Source organism: Cinclus cinclus, chromosome 19, assembly GCF_963662255.1.
Source record: "Cinclus cinclus chromosome 19, bCinCin1.1, whole genome shotgun sequence".
NCBI lineage: Eukaryota > Metazoa > Chordata > Aves > Passeriformes > Cinclidae > Cinclus > Cinclus cinclus.
In genome coordinates, this window is record NC_085064.1 from 9,890,702 (window position 1) to 9,913,485 (window position 22,784).

A 22,784-nucleotide genomic window follows, 5' to 3' on the forward strand; every position below is an offset into this window, starting at 1 on the left:
CATGCCCAGCCCAGCAGGATGCCCAGGACCATGCCCAGGACCGTGCCCAGGACCGTGCCCAGGAGGATGCCCAGCCCAGCAGGATGCCCAGCCCCATGCCCAGCCCAGCAGGATGCCCAGGACCATGCCCAGCCCAGCAGGATGCCAGGACCATGCCCAGGACCGTGCCCAGGAGGATGCCCAGGACCATGCCCAGCAGGATGCCAGGCCCACGCCCAGCATGATACCCAGCACCATGCCAGGCCCAGCAGGATGCCCAGGACCATGCCCAGCCCAGCAGGATGCCAGGACCATGCCCAGGACCATGCCCAGGACCGTGCCCAGCATGATGCCCAGGCCCATGCCCAGCCCAGCAGAATGTCAGGACCATGCCCAGGCCCATGCCCAGCCCAGCAGGATGCCCAGGACCGTGCCCAGGAGGATGCCCAGCCCAGCAGGATGCCAGGACCATACCCAGGACCATGCCCAGCACCATGCCAGGCCCAGCAGGATGCCCAGGACCATGCCCAGCCCAGCAGGATGCCAGGACCATGCCCTACCTGGCCCCCCCTCCGCCCAGCACCAGTGCGATGGCGTTGCCCGTCAGGACCCGGGCCAGGCGGGAGAAGTCGGAGTGACGGTCTGGGGCCTTCTGGAACACACGTTCATACATCTCCACCTGCAGAGGAGAGCCAGGCACGGTCACTGCACAGGCAGGGCAGAGGCAGCCAACAGCAGCCTGCTAAAGATGCTGCAAAGATGAGACTGGAGCTTCTTTCTTGGGAGGGAATGCTGGAGGAGCTGGGGCTGCTCAGCTTGGAGAAGGTGAGACTGAGAGGGAACCTCACCCCTGTCTGCAGGGAAGGTTCAGGGCAGGGACCAGGCTCTGCCCTGTGGGGCCCAGGAATGGCACCACAGGAACGGGCAGGAACTGATGCCCAGGAGTTTCACGTGGGCAGAAGGAAGAATTTCTTTCCTGTGCAGTGACCGAGCACTGGACAGAGAGGCTCTGAAATCTCCCTCACTAGAGATACTCCAAGCCTGTCTAGACACAATCCTAGAGACTGCTCCAGGGGACCCTGTGATCCCTGGAGCAGTGAGATGGGACTGGAGGAGCTCCAGTGCTCCCTTCCAACCTGAAGCTGTCAGTGATTCTCTTAAAGCTCTTCTTCAAAGGAACACAGAGGATTGTGAACCACCCAAACAGTTTCTAGTGGCCAGTGGCCTCTCTCAGCTGCTAGGGGTAGTACAGAATTTCCTTTACAGCTTCCTCTCTTCCTTGACAAGCATCTGAAGGTCTTGGGAAGCACCCCAGGCTGCCTCTGCCTCATGCTTAGCACAGCTTTAGGAAGCACAGGGATGCTCCCAACAAAAAGGACTCTATGGCCTGTACATACCTTCCACTGGGACTCTGAGACAATGATTACTCTTTCAGGATATCAAAAAGCCATATTTGCATCCATCAAGAAAACCTGGTCCCCTTATCCCTGTTCCCTAAATCCAACTGAGGCCAAACAGATTTAAAGAGAACACTGTGTATATAAGAATATGGTGGACTATCATTATCCCAGATCCCCTTTGATACACAGATTACAGATCCAAGTGAGAGAGAGCAAGGGACCAGCCGGGAAATCAGGAATCTCTTACCAGCTTGGGCAGACTCCTTTTGGAGAAGACTCTGCGTGGACAGTGGATGTGGAGGTGAGCAGAACACCAGCTCCTCATGTTGAGCCACTCGACAGTGCGGGAAGGGAGAGGCCCATCCTCCTTATGGAGCAGGACCAGCTGCTTCTGGGCTCTCACTGCCGTGTTCTCCAGCATCCTCTCCAGCTACAGCAGTTATGGACAGCCAAGGAAAGGGCAGTAAGTCCTGGCTGCTCCAGTCTCTGCTCTCAATCCACACACACCCCACACCCTCATTCCCACCTGAATCCAGCTCTGCGCAGTCACAACCCCCCAAACATCATTGATTTAGACAGCAACACTTAACTCTGGGCTTACACAGCACCCAGAAGCCTAAAATGGACCCAAGGATTCAAACCTGAATGTTTCTGACTTAAACCAGGCCATTAAAAGCACAGCAAAAGTAGGTGCTGCTCCTGCAATGTGAGATACTGCCCAAGTCAGACTTGAGCCCACAAATATTCAGTGTTTTTTTCTTTCCCTTCCCTTTATTTTCCTCCTTGCATTTCTGATTTTGATTTTTTGTTGTTGTTGTTTTAGGCAACTGCTGACAGTGTGTTCTGCCTGTGCTTCCTGCCTCCCACATCCACACAGGAAGAGCCCACACAACAGGACACACACGAAAGCTGCACGTGGGACCAGCCCAGGCTCTTTGCAGGTCAGACTCAGCACTTCACCATCCTAAAAAATCCCACCTGTGATCCCTTTTTAAAGTCCCTGAAGAATTTTTTGTCTGGTCAGAGGACTTTGGTAATAAAATATAAAACCATAAAGAGAGATAGTAAGGGGGGAAAATTACAGCTTAAGACCTGTAATAAAATATAATAAATAATTCATACACTGCAATTTAGATCTACTTTCTCCTAAGCACACACCATAAATTTCATCCATGCAGAAAAAAATTTCTCCCTCTGTGTGGAGACCCAGACAAATTCTGGGCAGAAACACAAAGCTTCAAAGCAGTTTTTGATTTACCATTGGCCAAAATGACTCTTTAGAGAAAAAGAACTTTGCTGGATGTACTCCTCCATAAAACTTGCCATTTCAGAGGATTCTCATGCAATTTTTTGCTATTCCCAACAGACATTTCTCAGGAATATTTCATTATTTATGCCTCACTGGGTGTTAAACCCCGGAAAATACATGAGTGTGAAGCAAGCTGCTTTGAGCTGGGCTGATCCCAGTGCCAAGGGGGGAAGGAGCAGCTCCCACACCTCTCCCACAGTGGGCTCCTGGTCTCCCAGCCCCACGATGAGGATGCAGTCAGCCTGGCGGATGCAGCGCTGGGTCCAGGGGGTCAGGGTGCTGTCAGCCTGGTACAGCACAATCCTGTGGATGTCCTCCTGCTGGCCCAGCCAGCTGGTCAGTCTGTACTCGTGGATGCTGGGGACAGACAAGGGGAATGGAGAATTCAATTGGTGTTATATCACAGCTCCTGTAAATGTGGTATTTGCACTACTTAATTAGTGGGTTGTTTGTAGTGTTTTTTTTGTTTTCACTTAGAGCCAGGATTAAAAACACGAAAGAGATTAATTTTTTCATGTTTGGGCTTGATTGTTTATTAAATTGTATTTAAAGTACAGAGAATTTAGCTACCAGCTAAAAGCAAGCAAAATGCAGGTGAACCTAGCTAGATACAAGGTCTCTTAAACAGTCTAATAGAGAGTTAACACCTCTATCATTTATACTTTTGATCCAATAACTAAACTGCTGTGACCCAGAGTGTAGCACTAACTGTTCAACCAGAAACTGCTACCTGAAACGATGAAGAAGGAAGAACACTATTTAACTGCACACCCGTGACTTTAACTCCATCACTTAAATTCAGAAGCTGTCTCCAAGACCTCAGGTCAAAAGCAGTGTTCTCCTGGGGTCAGTGCCAGAAAGCACAAAAAGCATAAAAATCCCAGGTTCCTGGGATCCAACAAGCTCCCAGGAGAAGAGGGGAATCTTACACAAGGAGAGAGCAGCATTCCCTGCTCAGCCAGGATCTGCTCTCAGCTCCTGCTGGCTCTGTTTCTCCAGGATTTAGACAAATACCAAGGCAGGGGGATACAATGATGCCTCACTTCAGTAATGCTTCCACAGCATCCCTAAGCATGAGCACTCTCAGAGCAATTCAATTTTTCCAATTTCACAAGCGATAAAGTAACTGTGAAAAAACCCACCCAGACCTGCACTCTTGAAACATTCTGTCTTCAACACCTGGAGCAGAAGGCCCAGTGTATGTTAGAGGACAGGATTTTGTTCCCAAACTCTGTGTATTTTGAGAACAGTCCAGTGTCTGTCTGCATTTCCCTGAGCAGTGATGAGGGCAGGTACCTGTCGAGAGCAGCAGAGCCCAGGCGTTGTTTGATGTTGTCACTGGTGAGCAGCAGGGCAGGACCTGGGGAAACAAGGAATTTCACCTGTAAACACCTAAATTTGAGCTCCTGGAGAAAACTGCCCAGAGAAGCAGTGGTTGCCCATCCCTGGAAGCGTTCAAGACCAGGCTGGACAGGGTTTGGAGCAACCTGGGATAGTGGAAGGTGTCCATGGAAGGGACAGGGACACAAATTGCAGCAGCAATTTGTGCCATATGTGGTGGAAGTTGCAGAGTGAGTGCAGCTAAATTTTAAAACATGCAAAGAAAAGAAAACATAAGGGAATAACTGAGAAAACAGAGAAAATATTACCTCTCTTACTGAGAGAGAAATTCATTTATTAACCATGACAGAGCAGTCACTTTGTATTCATGTTTGCATTGTGCAACCCCTCATTGTTTCATTATCAACAGAACTGAAATTTATGTACTAAGTAACAAAACACTTCATTATGTGAGGAGTCTCAAGGCAAGGTTATAATGTGTTCAGTAAAAATCAAGGAACTGTGAACAACCAACATGGGAGAAGGTCACAAATTCACATCTGTGTTCAAAAAGCAAAACCCATAGGTACAGATTTGGAACTGGCTGTCCTGACCTTCAGGGCCAACTCATGTCCCCACTCCGTGCCCAAGTCCTGCTGCAAAGGCTTCACTGTGCTTTAATTGATTTTACTCTTAGACTTGAAAAAGTTCCCAAGTGTCATTTACCATCTTGTACTTTCCAATACCCAAGTAACATTTGCTCTTTGCTACATTGATTATCAAGGAAGAGCAAACAGTAATGGACAAAAATATCCCAAAGGAAGAGACCAAAAGATAAAGCTGGTGAGAAAGCACAGAGAGGAGGATGACTCAAGAACAGAATTTGACTTCCCCATCCTCCAATAAAAGTTCTGGAAGTTGGTTCCTATGAAAGCAACAAGTCCCAAGCAGAGGGAATGAGCAGCATTCCCAGAGAAGATGTGGGCTTAGCCTGCCCTTCCCTCCTCCCTCTGCTGCTCCTTGAGCCATCCAACAGCAGGGAGTGTTGGGGAAGGGGGTTATCACCACATCTTTAACACTGGCAGATTCTTTTTTCTGCCTCACTGTTCACCTGGTGTTAGTGTTGGTCTTGTGTAGCTTTGAAGTGGCACAATGGGATAAGAGAGGTCTCTCAGAGGGAATTGCACAGGATAGAACAGCAAGGGACAGAGTGCAGGGCAATTCTGCAAGCATTCAGCAGCAGAGTTATCATCAGTGTGCATTAATGTAGCAGAGTTCTCAGTTAAATAGAAAAGATAGGTGGATTGAAATTGTATTCTAGGATATATGGCTTATAAAGCTTTCTGGCAGTGGTGGAAGTTTAGTAGGCAAAGACAAACAGCCTGGAATCCCAAATGAGCTGAGGAATGCAATAAAAATGCTAAGTAAGAGAGAATATACCAAGGGAACAGCATGGCCACCTCTGCCCATTACCCTCCTATCCCGGGCACTGAGATCAAGCAGCATCAGCCCCTGGTCATGCTCTGGGGCCCAGGCCCCAGGGGAACACCACTAAACCCAGGGGACACCATCAAAGCCAGGGACCTGCTGCCAGAACACCTTTCATCCAAGGGAAGAGGCAGAGTTTGTAGGGCTGGGGTGCATCTTTGTGCTCCTTAAGCCAGAGGTGCCTTGACTGTGGACAACATGTGCCCAGCAAGCACCAAAAGAACCTTGGAGAGACTCCAAAATCATATCCAGATCTCACTTCTGATGTGGTAAAGCTGCAGTTCACAGAACAGGACATGAACAAGAGTGCCCAGACAGACCGTGGCTGTACCAGCTCAGAAGGAGCCTGCCCATCCCTCCACATGCCAGGGACATGGGGCAAAGATTCCCAGACCTTCCTTCATCCCCAGCACGGAACACAGTGATGCTTCCAACAGAGCTAACTTGTTTTGTCTCAGAAATACCAACCATCTGCTCTGCACTCCCAGTTTCTAGCAGGCTCCCAATTAATCAGCCATTAAAACCCCTCCATTAATGCAACCAAGAATACCAACATATGCGAGCTCAGAAAAGAGAACCAACAAAAGCGTTATTTCAACTAAACTGCTGCAAGCAACCAAGTAATGAAAAAGTATCACTCCTATCCTGGAGGTTCCAGGCCAGGCTGGACAGGGCTTGGAGCAAGCTGGGATAGTGGAAGGTGTCCTTACCCTGGCAGGGGGTGGGGTGAGATGGGCTTTAAGGTCCCTTCCAACCTAAACCATTCCACAAATCGGTGATGATTCAAATCCACAACCCTCAAACAGCCACAACTGCAGGCAGGAGTGACCAGACCAATGTGGCAGTGCATCCTTAAAGTGCTTTGTCACAATCACACACCTCTAAGCACCCTCTGTCCAAACCTGGCATCAACCTCATGGGCAACTTCCAGCTGGAGCTGGACACATCCCTGCACCCCTCAGTGTTCTGTCAGTAGGATCAGAACAGCTCAAAGTGAAGAACAGGAAAGGTGATGTGAGGTAACATGTAATATTTCTCCAAGCCCTGTGTGGCTCCGACAGCAGCCAGCAGCAGATTGCTGGGGAGGAGCATCAGAGCAAGGAAATCTGAGTGCCATTCCCTGAGCCTCCAGCAATCTGCAGCTTTCTCAACCTTTTGGATTTCTCAAGCCTGAGGTGGTGACTTTCAGTAGCCTGGGGGATTTTTCTGTCAGCCAAGAGCTCACAGGGACCCTGAAGCCCAGGTTTTCTGTGCTTCAGGTGAGAGAACTGCAGGCAGTGGCCTCAACCCAGGCTCGGGGATTGTGGTTTCTGGGAAAACCTCCTGGAGCATCTAAAGCTGTGCTCCAGAGCCATCTGTTTTTCAGTACAGAACTAAGAATTCCATGAAACGGGAGGGAAGGAAAAGCTGGCAAATACCAGAGGTCTGGTTCATTTTCTCTAACAAACAAGGGCACTGAAGAGAAGGGCTGCAGCAAAGCTTCCAACCTCCTGCCCCAGAGAGGGGGAAAAAAAAAAAAAAAATCACATGAGACATAAAACCTCCCTTTCTTGCCAATGAGCAAGATACTCACTTTGGTCTTTTTTTTTTTTTTTTTTTTTTTTTGCACAAAACATCGATTTCAAAGATATGCAGGAGTGGGAGTACAGGTGTCCTAGTTCTAAGTTGAACAAAACATGGTCCAAAAGTTGCCTTGAGAAATGAGCAGTCCAGAGGGCAGAGAGTGAATTCTGAGGCTCAGAAATTGTTTCAAATCTACCTCACCTGAAAAACACACCCACATCAAAAGATAAGACCAGTACAAAATGCACTGTGGGAAACTTAGCAGAGCAAATTTACTTGCTTGGACTCCATTAAGAGAAAATTTATTTTTGTTCTAATAAGAGTCTACAAAATTATATGTCAAAGTCACATAAGTGATAAATGAGTTGGATGTCAGAGGATCTTGCCCAGCAAAAAAATACTAAATTGTGCCAGAGTTCAAGCACCACAGTGAACATTTCATATTTAAATCTAATCTGTGTGTAAAGACAGGCAGAATTGTAATTAAAAACTCCTAAAATTATTAGCAAAGATTTTTTCAGTGAGCTCTCCAATACATTATACATTTTTAGAACTGAAAAAAAGGAAAATTTAAAGGGCAGAAAGGAATGAGAGAGACACATATGTTGGATTTGAATCCCTCCCTACTTCAGTCTGAAATTCTCTGAGATCAGAGGGCTCCCACATAGAACCAGAATTTGCACAGCCATGTGGTGCCTTTTAGCTGGTCTCAGTAAAGGAACAAAAAAATAGTCAGGCAAACACTTCTGAAAAATCTGAATACCACAGAATAACTTCTTATCAAAAGATGCTCTCAGCTCCACCAGGATTAAGAGGAAAAGAATTAATAATAAAAATAGACATCATGAACACTGACCAGAATTTATCAGCATTATGAATCGCACAGCAGAAAAACCTGCCCCCCTTCCTGGCACTCCAGTTCTGTTCCTGCTTTCTGGGAGTTGGATATTCCACAGCCTCCTTCCTTGGAAACCCAGAGCCTCAGACTCAGAGGAAGGGGAACACTGGAGCCTGCAGCACAGGCAGGGCACAGCAGGGCTGCAGCCTCAGGGTCACTGTGCTCTGCAGGACCTTCTGCTCTGCCCACAGAGCTCAGAGCATTTCTCATTCTGTCACTGTCTCAAGGTGAAGGCAGGTCCAGCTGCTGCTGCCAGGTCCCAAATAAATCTTTCATCACAGCTTGTGACAGCAGCAGAGCTGCCCCAGCCCTGGAACCAGCACTGGAAGTAGCTGGAGCTCAAGCAGAGATCCAGAGGAGGCACCAGGGGGATCAGAGGATGGAGCAGCTCTGCTGGGAGGAAAGGCTGGGACAGCTGGGATTGTTCACCTGGAGAGGAGAAGCTTTGGGGTGACCTTAGGGTGGCCTTGCAGAGCCTGAGGGGCCTGACAAGAAACATGGAGAGAGACAATTTACAGGGGTTTGGAGTGCCAGGACGCAGGGAATGGCTTTCCACTGCCAGAGGGCAGGGATGGATAAATGGGATATTGGGCAGGAATTGTTCCCTGGCAGGGTGGGCAGGCCCTGGCACAGAGTGGAATTCCCAGAGCAGCTGTGGCTGCCCCTGGATCCCTGGCAGTGTCCAAGGCCAGGTTGGACACTGGGGCTGGGAGCAGCCTGGGACAGTGGGAGGGGTCCCTGCCCATGGCAGGGGGGTTGGAATTGGGTGATCTTTAAGGTCCCTTCCAACCCAGACCACTCTGTGACTGGAAGTTCCATGGAAGCACAAACATCCCTTAGCATATAACTGGGACACAATCCCACTGTCTGGAAACAATATGTGAATTAGCATAAATCACAGAAATACCAAATGTCAAAGAAAGCAGCACAAATGGGTTGGGGAAAGCTGTAGGTAGTCCCACACATTGGTGCTCCCTGCAGAATGCACCCCTGATGGAGAGCTGCTCACCTGAGCTGCTCCTATTACCAATCCAAACATTAAAAAAAAAAAAAACAAAAACAAATTTGAAAACAAATTCAAGTAAATTCACAAAAAATAATTAAGCAATGAAACCACTAAGTCTTCTCTCATTACAGGCAAAAGTGGATTTTGTTTTCTGGTGGAAGGAAGATTCTGAATACTTTTCCAATTTTTATGGACAGTAAATATACACTATGAGACTGAGATTTTCTAGCTGTCATTACTTTCATATTCCTTTAATAATACAGAAGTAGCTAAAAATTACCAAAACAAGACCCAAAATCCTCTTTAATAGATTCACCTGGAACTAGCTCCAACTCCAAGCACTGCCCACAGCCTTCTTATGCCAATTCCAGGGAAAGGAAAACTTCTGAAATGTTATATTGTGTTACAACACAGCCTGAATTCCCACCAGGACTGGGATCAGCCTGCATCCCAAGGCCAGGCTCCTTCCCAGAGCTGAAGCAGCTGATGATTCTTGCAATGTCTCATTGCATCCTCCTAATTCCTTCTATGCTCACCTCCAACCTGCAGCAGGGGAATTCAAAGCATCACTGCAATATCCAGCTAAGCTCATAGTAACAGGAATGGGAAGGAATTTTCTGTAATAAATATATTAAGTTGCAAAAGAAAGCTACAACCAGCTGTTCTCCCTACATATTAAGGCTGCTCTCCACTGCTCTGGAACATATTTGAAGCCCAGAGCAATGAAATTATATGGATCAAATGTTAAGTATGGATTAAATGTTAAGTCAAGTATTGTAATCAGATGCTGCCATTTAACTCTGAATTAGCAAAAAGGTTGGTTCAAGGAAAATGCCCCACAAAAAATGAACACATAAAACCCCTTGAATAGCACCAAATCTGCAAAGCAATTTTGCAAACTGAGAGTTCCTTTCAGAGATTTTCAATTAAGCCTTCTCAAGCACATTAACAGCTTTCATTTCCATAAAGCCAGGGCAGGTGTGGTGCCAGTTCCCACCCAAACCCCAGGTGCTGGTGAGCCCAGATGGGAGCTCAGGGAAGGGCTCAGCTGGCAGCAGCTGCTCAGCAAGGCCCCGGGTGCAAACCCTTCCACATGGAATCATGCAATGGTTTGGGGTGGAAAGGACCTTAAAACTCATCTCATTCCACCCCTGCCATGGGCAGGGACACCTTCTACTATCCCAGGTTGCTCCAAGTCCTTCTGGGACACTTCCAGGGATCCAGGGGCACCCGCAGCTGCTCTGGGCTACAGTTCCCATGATACCAAATGTTCAGGTGAAAAGGAAAACAACCTGAAAACAACCCAAAATTTCACTCCACTACTCAGTTGATTTTCTGTTGCAGGAAGTTGGAAGAAAAAAAAAAAAATTCCAAAACCCACCGCCTTCCCTGAAAGCAAATCAGCACCTGCATGTGGCTCCCAACACTTTGTGAGGCACAGAGAAGGAACACCCAAACAGTCTCAGCCAGAGAGCAGAGGAGGACATACAAAAGCTACGGGTTAAAAAAAAGGAAGGAGGAAAAAAGAAAATGGTGCTTCTGCTAAATAAAGAAATAAAACCTGCAGGCTGCCAACAGCCCCAGCAGAGCTGTGCAGAGGTTTGGCCCTGCCTGAGAGCTCCGTGGGGCTGAGGGAGCTTGGGCTGGGCACGGTGGCTGCAAGGCCACAGAGCTCCTGTGCCAGTGGCGTTTGGGACCAGATGGCTCCCTGTGTTTTCCCACAACACTTTCCTCTTCCCACTGCAGCCGTCTGCTCCCTTTTGGCAACAACTTCAGGTGCCAAGGGTGTACAGAAGCACCTCGAGCTGCCAAGAACTGCACAGGCATCGGGCCAGGGAAAGAAAGGGAAAGGGTGAAGGGGGAAAGGCCAAGTGACCCCACCAAACCCCCCCTTTGGCACCTGCCTGCTGCTTTCAGCCCAAATGGGTGGTTTTATTCTGAACAGTCCATCTACCTACTTAAGTTTCTGTTTGTTTTATTTACAGGCTCTTGGTGTTGTCACACATCAGAACAAGCTGGCAGTGATCCCTAAGGAGTCCCCATTAGCAATACAGCTCCATTATGGATGTAACATTTTCCTGCCATCTCCAAAATAAGAGGAATCTTCAAACACCCACAAATTAGTTCTCACTGTAACAAGTCTCTGACATAAGTTGCACACAAACTCAGGCTTCAGAAGGTTAAAGAGCTCAAGCACCACTGGCTTCTTCCTGTGCCTGTTCACCCAGAAGATTTTAAAGCAGAAAGAGGAGTGTCAGTTCCAGACACCAAAAGTCAGAAAAAAACTACCAATAAATATAAGTGGTTACACCTCAAGCATCACATAACCTGTACTTTTAAATAAGCCATGAGAAAGCAGATTAATAATTTCTCAAAGGACTACAGGAGATTCGCTCAAGAGATCTGTAAAAAACATTCGAGGATGAAAAGAGGATGTTCAGGAAATGTCAAACACCACTAATGAACACAAAATGAATTCTGAATTAAATATATGGGTTTTGTGAGGAACTGGAATTTGCTCAAGCAACTTCATCCATGGATAAAGCAATTAATGACTCAGCTATGAGCTGAACACATGGTTTTGTGGGCATGAGACAGACAAACAAGCTGGCAACAAATGGGACAATGATTTCAGACTAAACTTTCGATTTCCAGAGCCAGTCTGGATCTCCTCCATGAGCCTCTTCCACCAAGTCTTATGCTTGCCACTCATGTACAACCCCAACATAAAGAACCTGCCTAAGAAACACCTGGCTGGATGAAGCTTTTCAGCTGAGGAAGCCTGGAAGACTCTCAGTCATGAGCTGGAGAGATGCCATGCCACTCACAGGTGCCATGAGAACAGTGCCCTGGTGTGACTATGGGGAGCTGAGGGCAACCAAGACAAGGACCAGAGAGGCTAGTGGGTATTTCCAAGTCATTAAGACAAAAAAGTTTTCCACTATAATCAAATGCACGTTAAGGTTGGAAACAGAGAAGCAAGAAGCATGAATAAGGCTGATCCTGACCACTGCTGCAGAATCACAGAATGGTTTGTACTGGAAATGACTTTAAAGATTACCTGTCCATGGACACAATTCCACTGTATCAGTGAAAATAGTGGCCTTGGACACTTCCAGGGATCCAGGGGCAGTCCAGCTTCTCTGGACAACCTGTGCCAGGGCCTCCCCACCCTCAGAAGAATATCTCCCTAATCCTGTACCCAGGTTTATAACCATTCCTCACTGTCCTGTGGGGGCCTGACAACATGAAAAATCCTTCTCCCTCCTTTTTTATAAGGCACTGGAAGGCCACAGGATTCTCTCCAAAACCTCCTCCCCAGCCCTGTGACCATCCCTAGGTACTGCTACCGCCTAATACAGCATGGACCCCCCCCTCTGACAGGTGACAGTAGCTGGCCATGCCACTCCGAAATGACCAGCAGGGTTGGTTTGCTGTGATGCCAACATGGGAACACTCACCCACAGCACTGAGGGCGTGCTTGAGCTCCAGGGTGAAGGCTGTGAGCGGCACCTCCTCGGACACCGGCATGATCGCCACCGTGGAGAGGTTGCTGGCAGGATTCCCTGCATCCCACTTGCTGCTGGAGCTGTGCAGTCCAAGAGGATGACCTGTCCACAGAGAAAATACCTGCCATCAGTCAGTCAGGCTGCAAAAAATGGAACGTCACCTTCAGGCAGGAGGGAAAGTGTGACTGTGTCACCGAGCTGCTCAATGTCAGAGAAATATAACACAAACCTCCGTAGCAGGTGAGAGCAGAGTTCCCATATATTTCATTTTAAAAGGACCAAGATTAGTTTCCATCATTTTTGGTTGCTGGTTGAAGTCAGGCAATGTTAAAAATATGCCAGGAATATGCTAAATGAAACATGGATTTACTTGACCCGGGAAGACAAAGATAAAAAGGCACTTGAAATCCCTTTACCACAACTTTGGAACTGATTTAGCCCACAAGAAGGATTAGCTTAACTAACAAAACCCCCAAATCTGCTGTCAGTATAAAAATATTGCAAAATTTAACAATCCTTTTCTTATGGTATTCCTAAGCAAGGAAGGAAATAGCTGTTTTCAATAAAGCTCCTATAGAAAAAGTGCATCTCTTCCTGTTTTCCCTTCTCTGCAAGATGCAGAGCTTTACAGATCTGGCTTAGAAGTATTAAAATATGGAACCTCTGAAGTAGCTGCAAAGTACCTGGGAATTATCTCTAACATAATTTGTTGAGTAAGGGCAGAAGAAAAGCAGTTTTTGAGAGAAACCCACAGTGCATTGAGGAAGATCAAGATCTTCCCAGACAGCTCAGAGCAGGTAAAGGTCAATGTTTTACAAACTGTTCTTGTTCTGATACTCTTTTTTTAGCTGAGCCTTTTCAGAAAATCTCACTCTGCTGCTAATGCCTGTCACCTCAGCTCTGAGAGCACAAAAAAATTCGAATTTAAGTTGGGATTTCACATCCTGCTTATCTCATTTCACCCAGAAAGCCCAAAGGTATACTATCAAGATGAATTCTTGAGCTGGGCATGTGCAAATATTTGATATCCCCTGTGCAAACCCATTCAAAGACTCAATGCCAGGGTGACAGACCATTGCAGGACACAAAGAAATATAAGATTTTTTTTAAAAAAAATATATTCAGCAACTGAGTTATTCATTTCATATATTCTAAAACAGCTCTGCACAGAACATGAAATAGCTTCCCCTCACCTTCTGGTGATCTTCAAGAAGATATCTGTAGGTTCAAAGAGGTCACATCACAGTTCAACCCCTTCATGTCCACAGGCACTTCTCTCCTCAGAGCTTCATTGGTGATTCTCAAATTGAGCTCCTGTTACTCTCACTAATTTTCCTCCCACTTTCTGCTCCCCCATTTTGCCCTGTGCAGTGCAGGCTCTGCCCTGGGCAACAGAGGCATTTCAGCAGGCACAGAAAATTTAAGGTACAATTATCACCAGGCATTTGTGCACAAGGGCTTGTGCCCAGAAAGCTGAGCAGATTCCCTTCCCCAGACTGCTCTGAAACAGGAAAGTGGGTGATCTTTCCTTTCAATCTCCTTGGAATTTTGCAAAACCAGCAACTGGAATAAATAAAACCCCCCAACCAAACAAAACCCAAACAATCCTCAGCATCAAAGAGCCCTGCAACACTCTCAGTAGTTAATGGGCATCTGTTTTCTTTCAAATACTTCTCAAGAAAATTGGGAGAATTCCCTCCTACTCCCTTCAGTCAGCAAAGAGATTTTGTGCTGGTGCTGCCACAAACACAAAGCTTCCAAACCAACCTATGGCAGGCCATTTCCTCCCAGACAATTCATTAAAATACTACAAATCCAGGCATTTTAAATCAGTATGTGCTGCTGCTGCTGCTCAGCACGGTGCTCTGACTCCAGCCCATTACAGCTGCTATTTCCAATTCTCCCTCTACATTGCTCTTGCAAGAAATTCCAGGGAAATTTCACTGCACACAGGCAGCAACACTGCTGTATCTCAATTGTAAATCATTTTATTCCCACACCCAGTTAGCCGTGCTCTGCCAAAACCAACACGTGTACACAAATACAATAAAATCACCATCCACTTGTGCCTACAGCTGTAACAAACCACAGAATGCCAGACTGGTTTGGGTTGGAAGGGACCTTAAAGCTCATCCAGTGCCTCCCCTGCCATGGGCAGGGACACCTCCCACTGTCCCAGGCTGCTCCAAGCCCCAGTGTCCAACCTGGCCTTGGGCACTGCCAGGGATCCAGGGGTAGCCACAGCTGCTCTGGGAATTCCATCCCAGGGCCTGCCCACCCTGCCAGAGAAGAATTCCTTCCCAATATCCCATCTAATCCTGGAAAAGCCATTCCCTGTGTCCTGTCCCTCCATTCCTTGTACCCAGTCACTCTCCAGCCCTCCTGCAGCCCCTTTAGGCACTGGAAGGGGCTCTGAGCTCTCCCTGGAGCCTTCTCTTCTCCAGGCCAAAATTTAGCAATGAATTTAATTTCCAAGTATGCAATGCCCGTTTCCAAATTTAAGGATGCAAGTCTGGCTCCAAGGAGGCCCCAGCAACAATGGGAACAGCCCAGGAATGAGTCTCACCTCCCTGCTGCAGACTGCCAAGAATCTTCTCACCCAGCAAGTGAATAAGTCTGGTCACAACCTGGGAGAGAAAGGGAAAAAAAAAAAAAAAAGAAACATTCAGGCAGAACGTACTGAAAGTAGAGCATCCACATGGAGACTCCCAAACTGTTTTAAGATGTTGTCTCAAGTTGAGACACACAGAGTCAAAGGATTGAAGCTGTAGGTTCTTTCCTGGCTGTAATGTGTGGTTACTGATAATTTGTCTTAGTTTCTCCTACCTTGTTTTACTTTAATTTGGAAAAACAAGCAAACCAAACAACCCCAGAACAGGCAGAATTTAACCTGTTTTAGAAAAAAAAACCTGATTATTTGGGGAAACATGTCAAATTGCATTTTCAGCTCTCATCATTTCTTTCTGCAGTGTACCTGCCCCTCTAAATACTCTCACTACTCAGTGGGTGCTGCAGCTTTTGTAGGTGCTAAAGGCTCAAAAAGGTTCAAGTCTGTGCTTAAACAGACCCTTCCCCAGTCCTGGTGAATTGTTTCCAGCAGCCAATTTAAAATATTTTGGTGGAAAAGAGGGGGATAAATACACCCCCTAAATACCTGCAGAATCAAAACAAACTACCTAAGAAATTGCTTTCCCCCTCAAATCATGTTTGCCTGGTAATTCATGTCTGAAGGCACAGATGTGCTCCCAGCTGTTTTTCCAGCAGGACTCACATCAATATAAACTAATATTCCAATAACCAAATGTATCTCTAAACTGACAAGCCTCTCTTGAACATGACCAATCAATAATTCCTGACAAGTGGGGTAGGGGAAGACTAATCCTTGCAATATTGAGAAGTCACAGACATGGAAAATGCAGCATTTATTCTGAAAGCTCTACACAGATGTTTTACCAAATAAGGAAAAAGAGTTATTTAAATACATTAAGGATTAGTAGAGCAATCATTAAATATTCTCCCCCAGACAAATAATCCAAGGTCAAAATAGCTCAGGAGGACATAAAAAAACCCCAAAACTGCCACAATAGCTCTCTAAGGTTAACAAGGAAAACAAGCAGCAGCCAGGTTAGCTGGGATCCTGGATAAACACACTGTTCCCACAGGCACTTCAGGATGCATCTCTCAAATAAGGGGCATTTAAGCATGAACACAGGTCAGGATGCCCACCTGACTTATTTATACATCCTGCCTTAAAAATGAAATCTAATGCAGCAGATTCCCCTGCACTGTGAAATGCTGTGTATGAAGCACTGATAAATTTTAAGTCCTCTATGGGAAAAGGGGGAAGAGCAAACAGGAGGCTTCCAGAACAAGGGTGGCTTGTAGTGGAGCACAGAAACAGAGTTACCAAGGCTGTTACAGGGACTTCATGGCATGGTTTGGGATGGAAAAACCTTTAAAGCCCATCCAGTCCAATCCCTGCAGAGCACAGGGACACCTTCCACTATCCCAGATTGCTCAGAGCCCGTCCACCCTGGCCTGGGACACTTCCAGGGATCCAGGGGCATCCCCCACCTCTCTGGGCAGCTCTGCCCCATACCCATGACTGCAAGTTCCTGAAGATGCCACATCAACATCTCCTCAGTGACCAGGATAAAGCCCTTGGAAGTGCTCCTTCCCTGCCCCAAGAGCAGGCATCGATGTGGGGAGGACAGCAGGACAGCTCCCAGTCTCCTGCCTTATCCTGGAACGTCAGACAGGATCTAAAATGCTTCCCTTTGTCCAAAATACAACAGAATCTGATGATCACCCAACCACACGACTCATTGCCACTTCACCACCACCAAGCTCTGAGGCTCTGGAATTCCCCAGAGGCACAACATGTGGCTACAGAAAGCTACCCCAACCACGGGGAGAATTCAGGGAAACAGGGAATTCTTAACAAAAATAGCGACTGATGGCCCTTGCAAAAGGAGATAATCTGCCTCCAAAGCACATTTGCCACACCCAGCTCACAGGCTTCACCTAACCTGCAGCAGCACAGGAGGACTTTGCTTCAGCAGTTTCAGGAGGTGCAGTGAACATTTTACACTTCTGAAGCACTTAAGCATCAGAAATTTAATTACTTGCTAAAATCATCTCCTTTATTTATAACTTTTTCTGCTTTACAGGCAGCTAAGGAGAGCTCCAGCTAAGTTACAAAATATGTCCAAGGTTAATGATGGAACTAAGAATAGAACCTTATTGGTCTCATTTTCCAGTTGGCTGCTCCTATTACCGGGAAATATTATTTGTCTTGTTTGCTGGAGCAAACCTTACGGCCTTGGTATGTATAGATAGGGAAAATTATTTCCCTGGTGACTTTGTACAACAAGCAAAGCTGCTCCCCAGAACAGGATGAGTCACTCTGTCGCAGTCATGGCAACGTCCAAGGAACATCGATTCGGGATCCGAGCTCAGAACTGAAATTTCCACAGTTTTATATTACATACACCAGATATCCTTTCACAAAAAGGCAATGTTTTCCTTCAAAAGAGACTTGTCCATCCTTCTGAGGGAGAAGTCAATACAAATCACATCCCTCCATTGACAGCAGACTGACCTGATCAACCCACAGCCCTCAGTATGAAGGGCAGCAGGAGCAGCTCTCCCCAAATTCAGGGGGAGAACTGAAAGCCAACAGGAAAAATTTATCCTTCGGGTTTCCAAGCCCCTCTATTCTCACTCACACACAGCAGCAGGGCATGGGAAAGAGCAGCACAGTTCAACACCCAGGAGACAATAAGGAAGCAAAGAGATCTGGGAGAGGACAGCGATAGCTTGGGCAGGGAAGATGAGGAACAAACAGGAATTAGCCCTTGAGCTAGGAGTAAGACAGGGATTGAAGGGAAACAGCTATTCCAAGTGTGTCTGGAGGGGATGGAGGCAGAAGGGCAGGTACAAGGTAGGTCCCTCCATGCAGAATCTGACTCAGCAGGCCCTTATCCCTCCTGTTCACCTGCATTTCGTAGGAAATTCAAGGTGGGGCTCAGTCTCTTGTCCCAGGTAAGTAGTGAACAGGACAGGAGGGCACAGCCTCAAGCTGTGCCAGGGGAAGTTTAGTTGGATATCAGGAAAACCTTCACTGCAAGGGAGGTCAAGCACTAGCAAAGGCTGCCCAGGGCAGTGGTGGAATCACTGGAAGTGTTCAACAAATGACTGGATGTGGCACTCGGGGACATGGATTAATGGTGATCATGGTGATACTGGGGGAATGGTTAGACTTGATGATCTTGGGAGATTTTTCCAACCTCAACAATTCAAGGACAGCTCTGGGAATTGGCAGAGGGGTAAGGCAGGAACTGGACTGACCTGGAGAACAGTGAGTTTCCCTCCTCTGGGGCTGTAGCCCCCAGCACTGCCCAGTGCTCCTGAGCCAGGGACAGCCTGGGCACTGCTTTTCCCAGAGCCTTCTGCCCCCCTTCCCATGGGAATGCCAGTCTTTTCCAATCACAGTGCCAGAATAGCCCAAAATACTTCCCAGACATCTGCACAAGCAAAATTTTCTCATTTTCAGGGTGTCACCATCACCGAGGGCTAGACAGCCTTCCCAGTCAGCATCTGCTGTGCTCACCCCTATGGCACATCCTGCATTTTACAGTCTCTTCTAGCACCCATCCTGCAAACACCCCTCCTGCTGGCACAGGATCAGGCAGTTTCAGTTTAATGCTTGAAGAAAAATCTGCAAGGCAGCAAGTCGGAGCCCAGACAGATCAAACACCACCAGGAGGTTCCTAAATTAGGTGAGGATCATTAACTGTCTGTAGTAAAGCAAACACAGCTTTTGGACCCTTCGTGCTGGGGATGGAGCTGAGCTCGGTTTAGTTGGTAAGGAAGTTGAATTAATCCTTGCTCATGATTAGGAACAGCAGTAGCAGCTAGTCAGCCAGCTCAGTTAATCACAGTAACAAGCTGTGGATTGGACACTTGGCTGCCAGGACAGGTCTGCTCAGAGCTCCCCAAACTTCCAGGGAACACAGCTTCCCACCCCCTGCTCCCCTCCCAGGCTGGGAGGTGACTCAGGAAAGTCACAGAACACCTAAAGAAGCACTACAGGGGCTCATGGAACAAGTCTGGAGCTGTGTGGTCTGCCCAGGTCAGGGAGGTGTCTGAGTTCACCATCAAAAATACCCCCAAAGCACACAAAACCCCACTCTCCTGAGCTTATGCAAGAGTTTTCAGACCACAGGGTTAAGATCTGACCTTACAGGTCTAAAAAACAGAGTAAATCCCTGTATCAAAAGCTACCTGGGGCTCCAGGTGCACCAGTGCTGTTTTCCAAAAGCCCCAAACCCTCCAGCTCCCACAGACACCGCTGCAGATGTCAACTCATAACCCTGGCCCAGAGCAGGATGTTCAAGTCAGATATTCTACAAGGGAAATGACCATTTCTCTTCCTCCTCCTGCCACCCACTCCCCTTTTCAGATGAATACCCCAGGACATTCTTGTGCAGGGCAGAACAGGACAAAGAGTTTCTGTTTTTCAAATAGTGTTGGAGAACACTTCCCTCAGCACAATTCCACCTCTGTGACCCAGCTCACCACTCACCACCTCATGGACCTACAAACATCTCATCTTCCTGGCTGCTTCTGGATCAACTCCGTCCCAGTGAGACCCACTCAGGCTCTCAGCACCCCAAACACCCAGATCTCTCCTGTCTACTATGAAAGTCTGTTCCTCCACTTGCTTCAGAGAAGCTTCTGGGAAACCATTACTTTTCCCTGTGCTTAATTAATGTTCAATTACTCCAGAGACCTGCAGCCTCTGCATTCGTGGCAGGGCACCACATCCCAAGGGGCTGTATCTCCTTACTTTGGGATGATGAATTCCTGTTTCAAAAGCAGAATGTGGCCAGGCAGGATCTCAGCCCTGCTATTGCTGGTGCCAGCACAGAGTTGAATGCTCCATCCATCCTGGGGCTGAGGTGTTAGCAGAGCACCACTTGCTCCACAGCCACTGTAATTCCCACACCAAGAGGTTACAGTCACTCTGCAGTGCTGCATTTCCTATAATCCCTTTAAATATTTCAAACTATTACTTACCCCTGCTAATCTTCCACAGCTGGGTTCAAGTTAAAGCTTTTGTTATTATTCAACTATGAAATTCAAGAGTTTATTTACAAAAAGCTCTTTTGAAAGTGATTTTCATGAGAATTCAGTCAGAAAGAATTTTCCTATGGACATTTATTTCAATCTGTGAATACTATGGATTGCCTGGCAAATTAAATTATCTGCTGGTAGATAACAACTAATCCAAACAAAGCTTGTTCCATAACAGGTAAGTTCAGATTTAGAGAAAACTGTACATGGGGCCTGACAAGAAATGTGGAGACAGACTATTTATAACTAGGGCCTGGAAGGACAGGACACAGGGAACGGCTTCACATGGACAGAGGGCAGGGATGGATGGGATATTGGGCAGGAATTTTTCCCTGTGAGGTTGGGCAGGCCCTGGCACAGGGTGCTCAGAGCAGCTGTGGCTGCCCCTGGATCCCTGGCAGTGTCCCAGGCCAGGTTGGACATTGGGGCTTGGAGCAGTCTGGGACAGTGGGAGGTGTCCCTGCCATGGCTAGGATGGGACTGGATGGATTTTAAAGTCCCCTCCAATCCAAACCAGTCTGGGATTCTAAATCAGGGGGAAATATCACAGAATCAACACCAATATCCAAATTCACATCCACAACTATCACTGTGTCCTTTCAGTTACAAGAGAAGAAATATATAAAAGCATAAGAACAAAACACACAGCCCCCAAAACCTTACATTCATCACCTCAGCCCTACCCTGCACCAGGGCTCAGCTTTCACCGTCTGTGATTTTAAATCAAAGCTCCTGTGCAAGGAAGCCAAGGGCCAGGCCCCAGGAAGCCTCCCCAGCCCTGGCAGCAGTCTCCTGCAGTTTTCTGGGCCAGGAAAGCAGCCTTGGCTGAAGGAATGAGCCTGATGCGGCCGTGTCAGTCCTGCACCAGCAAGGGATGTGTACAGCCCTCCAAAGCTCAATGGGGATTTCCTCTTTGGATCCTCCACCATCATCCAGACCCAACAGACCAGGATGCTGCAGGGAATAAGGAGCCCTGGAAGTGAGCTGTGGACTCTCCAGTGCCTTTGAAGTCTAAAAATAAGATGCTTCCCAGTTTGGCTTTAAGACTTCAGTCACCTAACAGGTCATCTCCAAACTGCAATCACTGAATACTCTGAGAACCTCCTGAGCTGGAGGGACCCACCAGGATCACCCAGTGCAGTCCCAGTCCCTGCCCAGACCCCCCAACAATCCCCCCTGTCCATCCCTGGCAGCGCTGTCCAAACGCTCCTGGAGCTCTGGCAGCCTCGGGGCCGGGACCATTCCCTGGGGAGCCTGGGCAGTGCCCAGCACCCTCTGGCTCAGGGAAGAACCTTTCCCTCATTTTAATCTAAACCTTTCCTGACACAGGTCATTGGTCACCAGAGAGAAATTAAATATGTTAGATAATCTACTGGTGCCTCCACAGCAGGATATTGCAGATGTGACTTAGTTAAAGGACCTGTAAAAGGGTTCTGTGCCACACAGAGACCCTATGGATGAACTGTCAAGGATTTTCTGTTCTTCAAAATAAGAACAATTCGAGTAAAATAGTGTAAATAGACATTTCACCCACACAAATCCACAATCCACAGAACAGCTTCTGAGGAGCTCTTTGCAGGAGTTGAGATTATTATTGACCAACTTTCTTAAGGGCTTTTTCTAAGGGACAAGGGAGGAGGAGAAGTAAATTAGATCCTCAGCTTGGATAAAACCAGGGTGTTACTGAAGCTTCACATGGCCCCAGATCAGATAAACACTGTCTTGTGCTGGAATCAGGAAACTTAGCAAGGGGTCTCTGATTGAAGCTTCCAACGTTTGATCAGCACTGTGACAAAGCAAATCCTTAATGTTCCCTCACAACAATTCCTGGCACCTTTTCAAATGCTGCTGAAGCCCACAGAGGAACTGAAGCTTTATCCTGGGGCTGTTTGAGCTTCTAACGCTTGGGATCAATCACATCTTGAAGAAAAATATCACTGTGGAACCGGTGCTGATTAATTCCCCCCTCCTGCCAGCCTCGCTCAATGACCATGGTGTTCCCACTGAATTCCTTCTCTCCTTTTCATATCCACTCCTCTTACAGTCAAGGAACACTTACTGGAATGGACCAGGAGAACATATATAGAAAAATCCAGAAGCACAGCCTCTCCTGATCTGTTCCCCAGTGCCACATCGAGCTTAAACCATGACGCACAATCTGCCCAGTTCCTGAGGGCAGCATTTGGAAAAGAGGGCACATTACAGACCTCACTTTGTAATGCAGATAAGGCTCCAGCCACTTCAGAGAGACCCTGCTTCAAATACCCATATAAAGATAGCAGAACTCCACTTGGAGGTGGATGACAGGCTCTGAATATATTTAAACCCCAAGGGCAGACTCGGAGAATTAAAAGAAAGATGCAGAAAAACTCTTTCTATTTCTCAGCACGCGTTTCCAGCACACCAAAGGTTGTCTCACAGTTCAGCCCCCACAGCTCCCAAGCAGATTCTCTGTACCATTTCCATCAGCAACCAGCAGGTCCACATTTCAAGTTGGAATTCTAAAAACTACCTCAGCTCAGGAGAGGCAAAGCTAATCTAGGAAATGTAATCCCAGCTCTGCAGTGATGTTGGAACATCTCTGTGATCTGCTCACAGATTTTTGTGCTCTCGCTGCTGCCTCGACGCTGCTTTGCAGTGCCAGGAATCGTGAGCTGGTTCCCTGTCCTACTTT

At 47.3% G+C, this 22,784-nt stretch overlaps 1 protein-coding gene across 4 annotated transcripts in view; it reads right to left on the minus strand.

The window, feature by feature from the left end:
- PNPLA7 (patatin like phospholipase domain containing 7) overlaps positions 1-22,784 on the minus strand; it is a 125,679-nt gene that overhangs the window by 45,606 nt on the left and 57,289 nt on the right. For all 4 annotated transcript variants that reach the window (XM_062505452.1, XM_062505454.1, XM_062505455.1 and 1 more), the window contains 6 exons: positions 15,039-15,099; positions 12,425-12,574; positions 3,985-4,048; positions 2,877-3,045; positions 1,627-1,809; positions 540-658 (listed from right to left, as the gene is read on the minus strand). In XM_062505452.1, the coding sequence (XP_062361436.1) occupies positions 540-658; positions 1,627-1,809; positions 2,877-3,045; positions 3,985-4,048; positions 12,425-12,574; positions 15,039-15,099 (746 nt within the window). The remainder of the gene's footprint in view (positions 1-539; positions 659-1,626; positions 1,810-2,876; positions 3,046-3,984; positions 4,049-12,424; positions 12,575-15,038; positions 15,100-22,784) is intronic.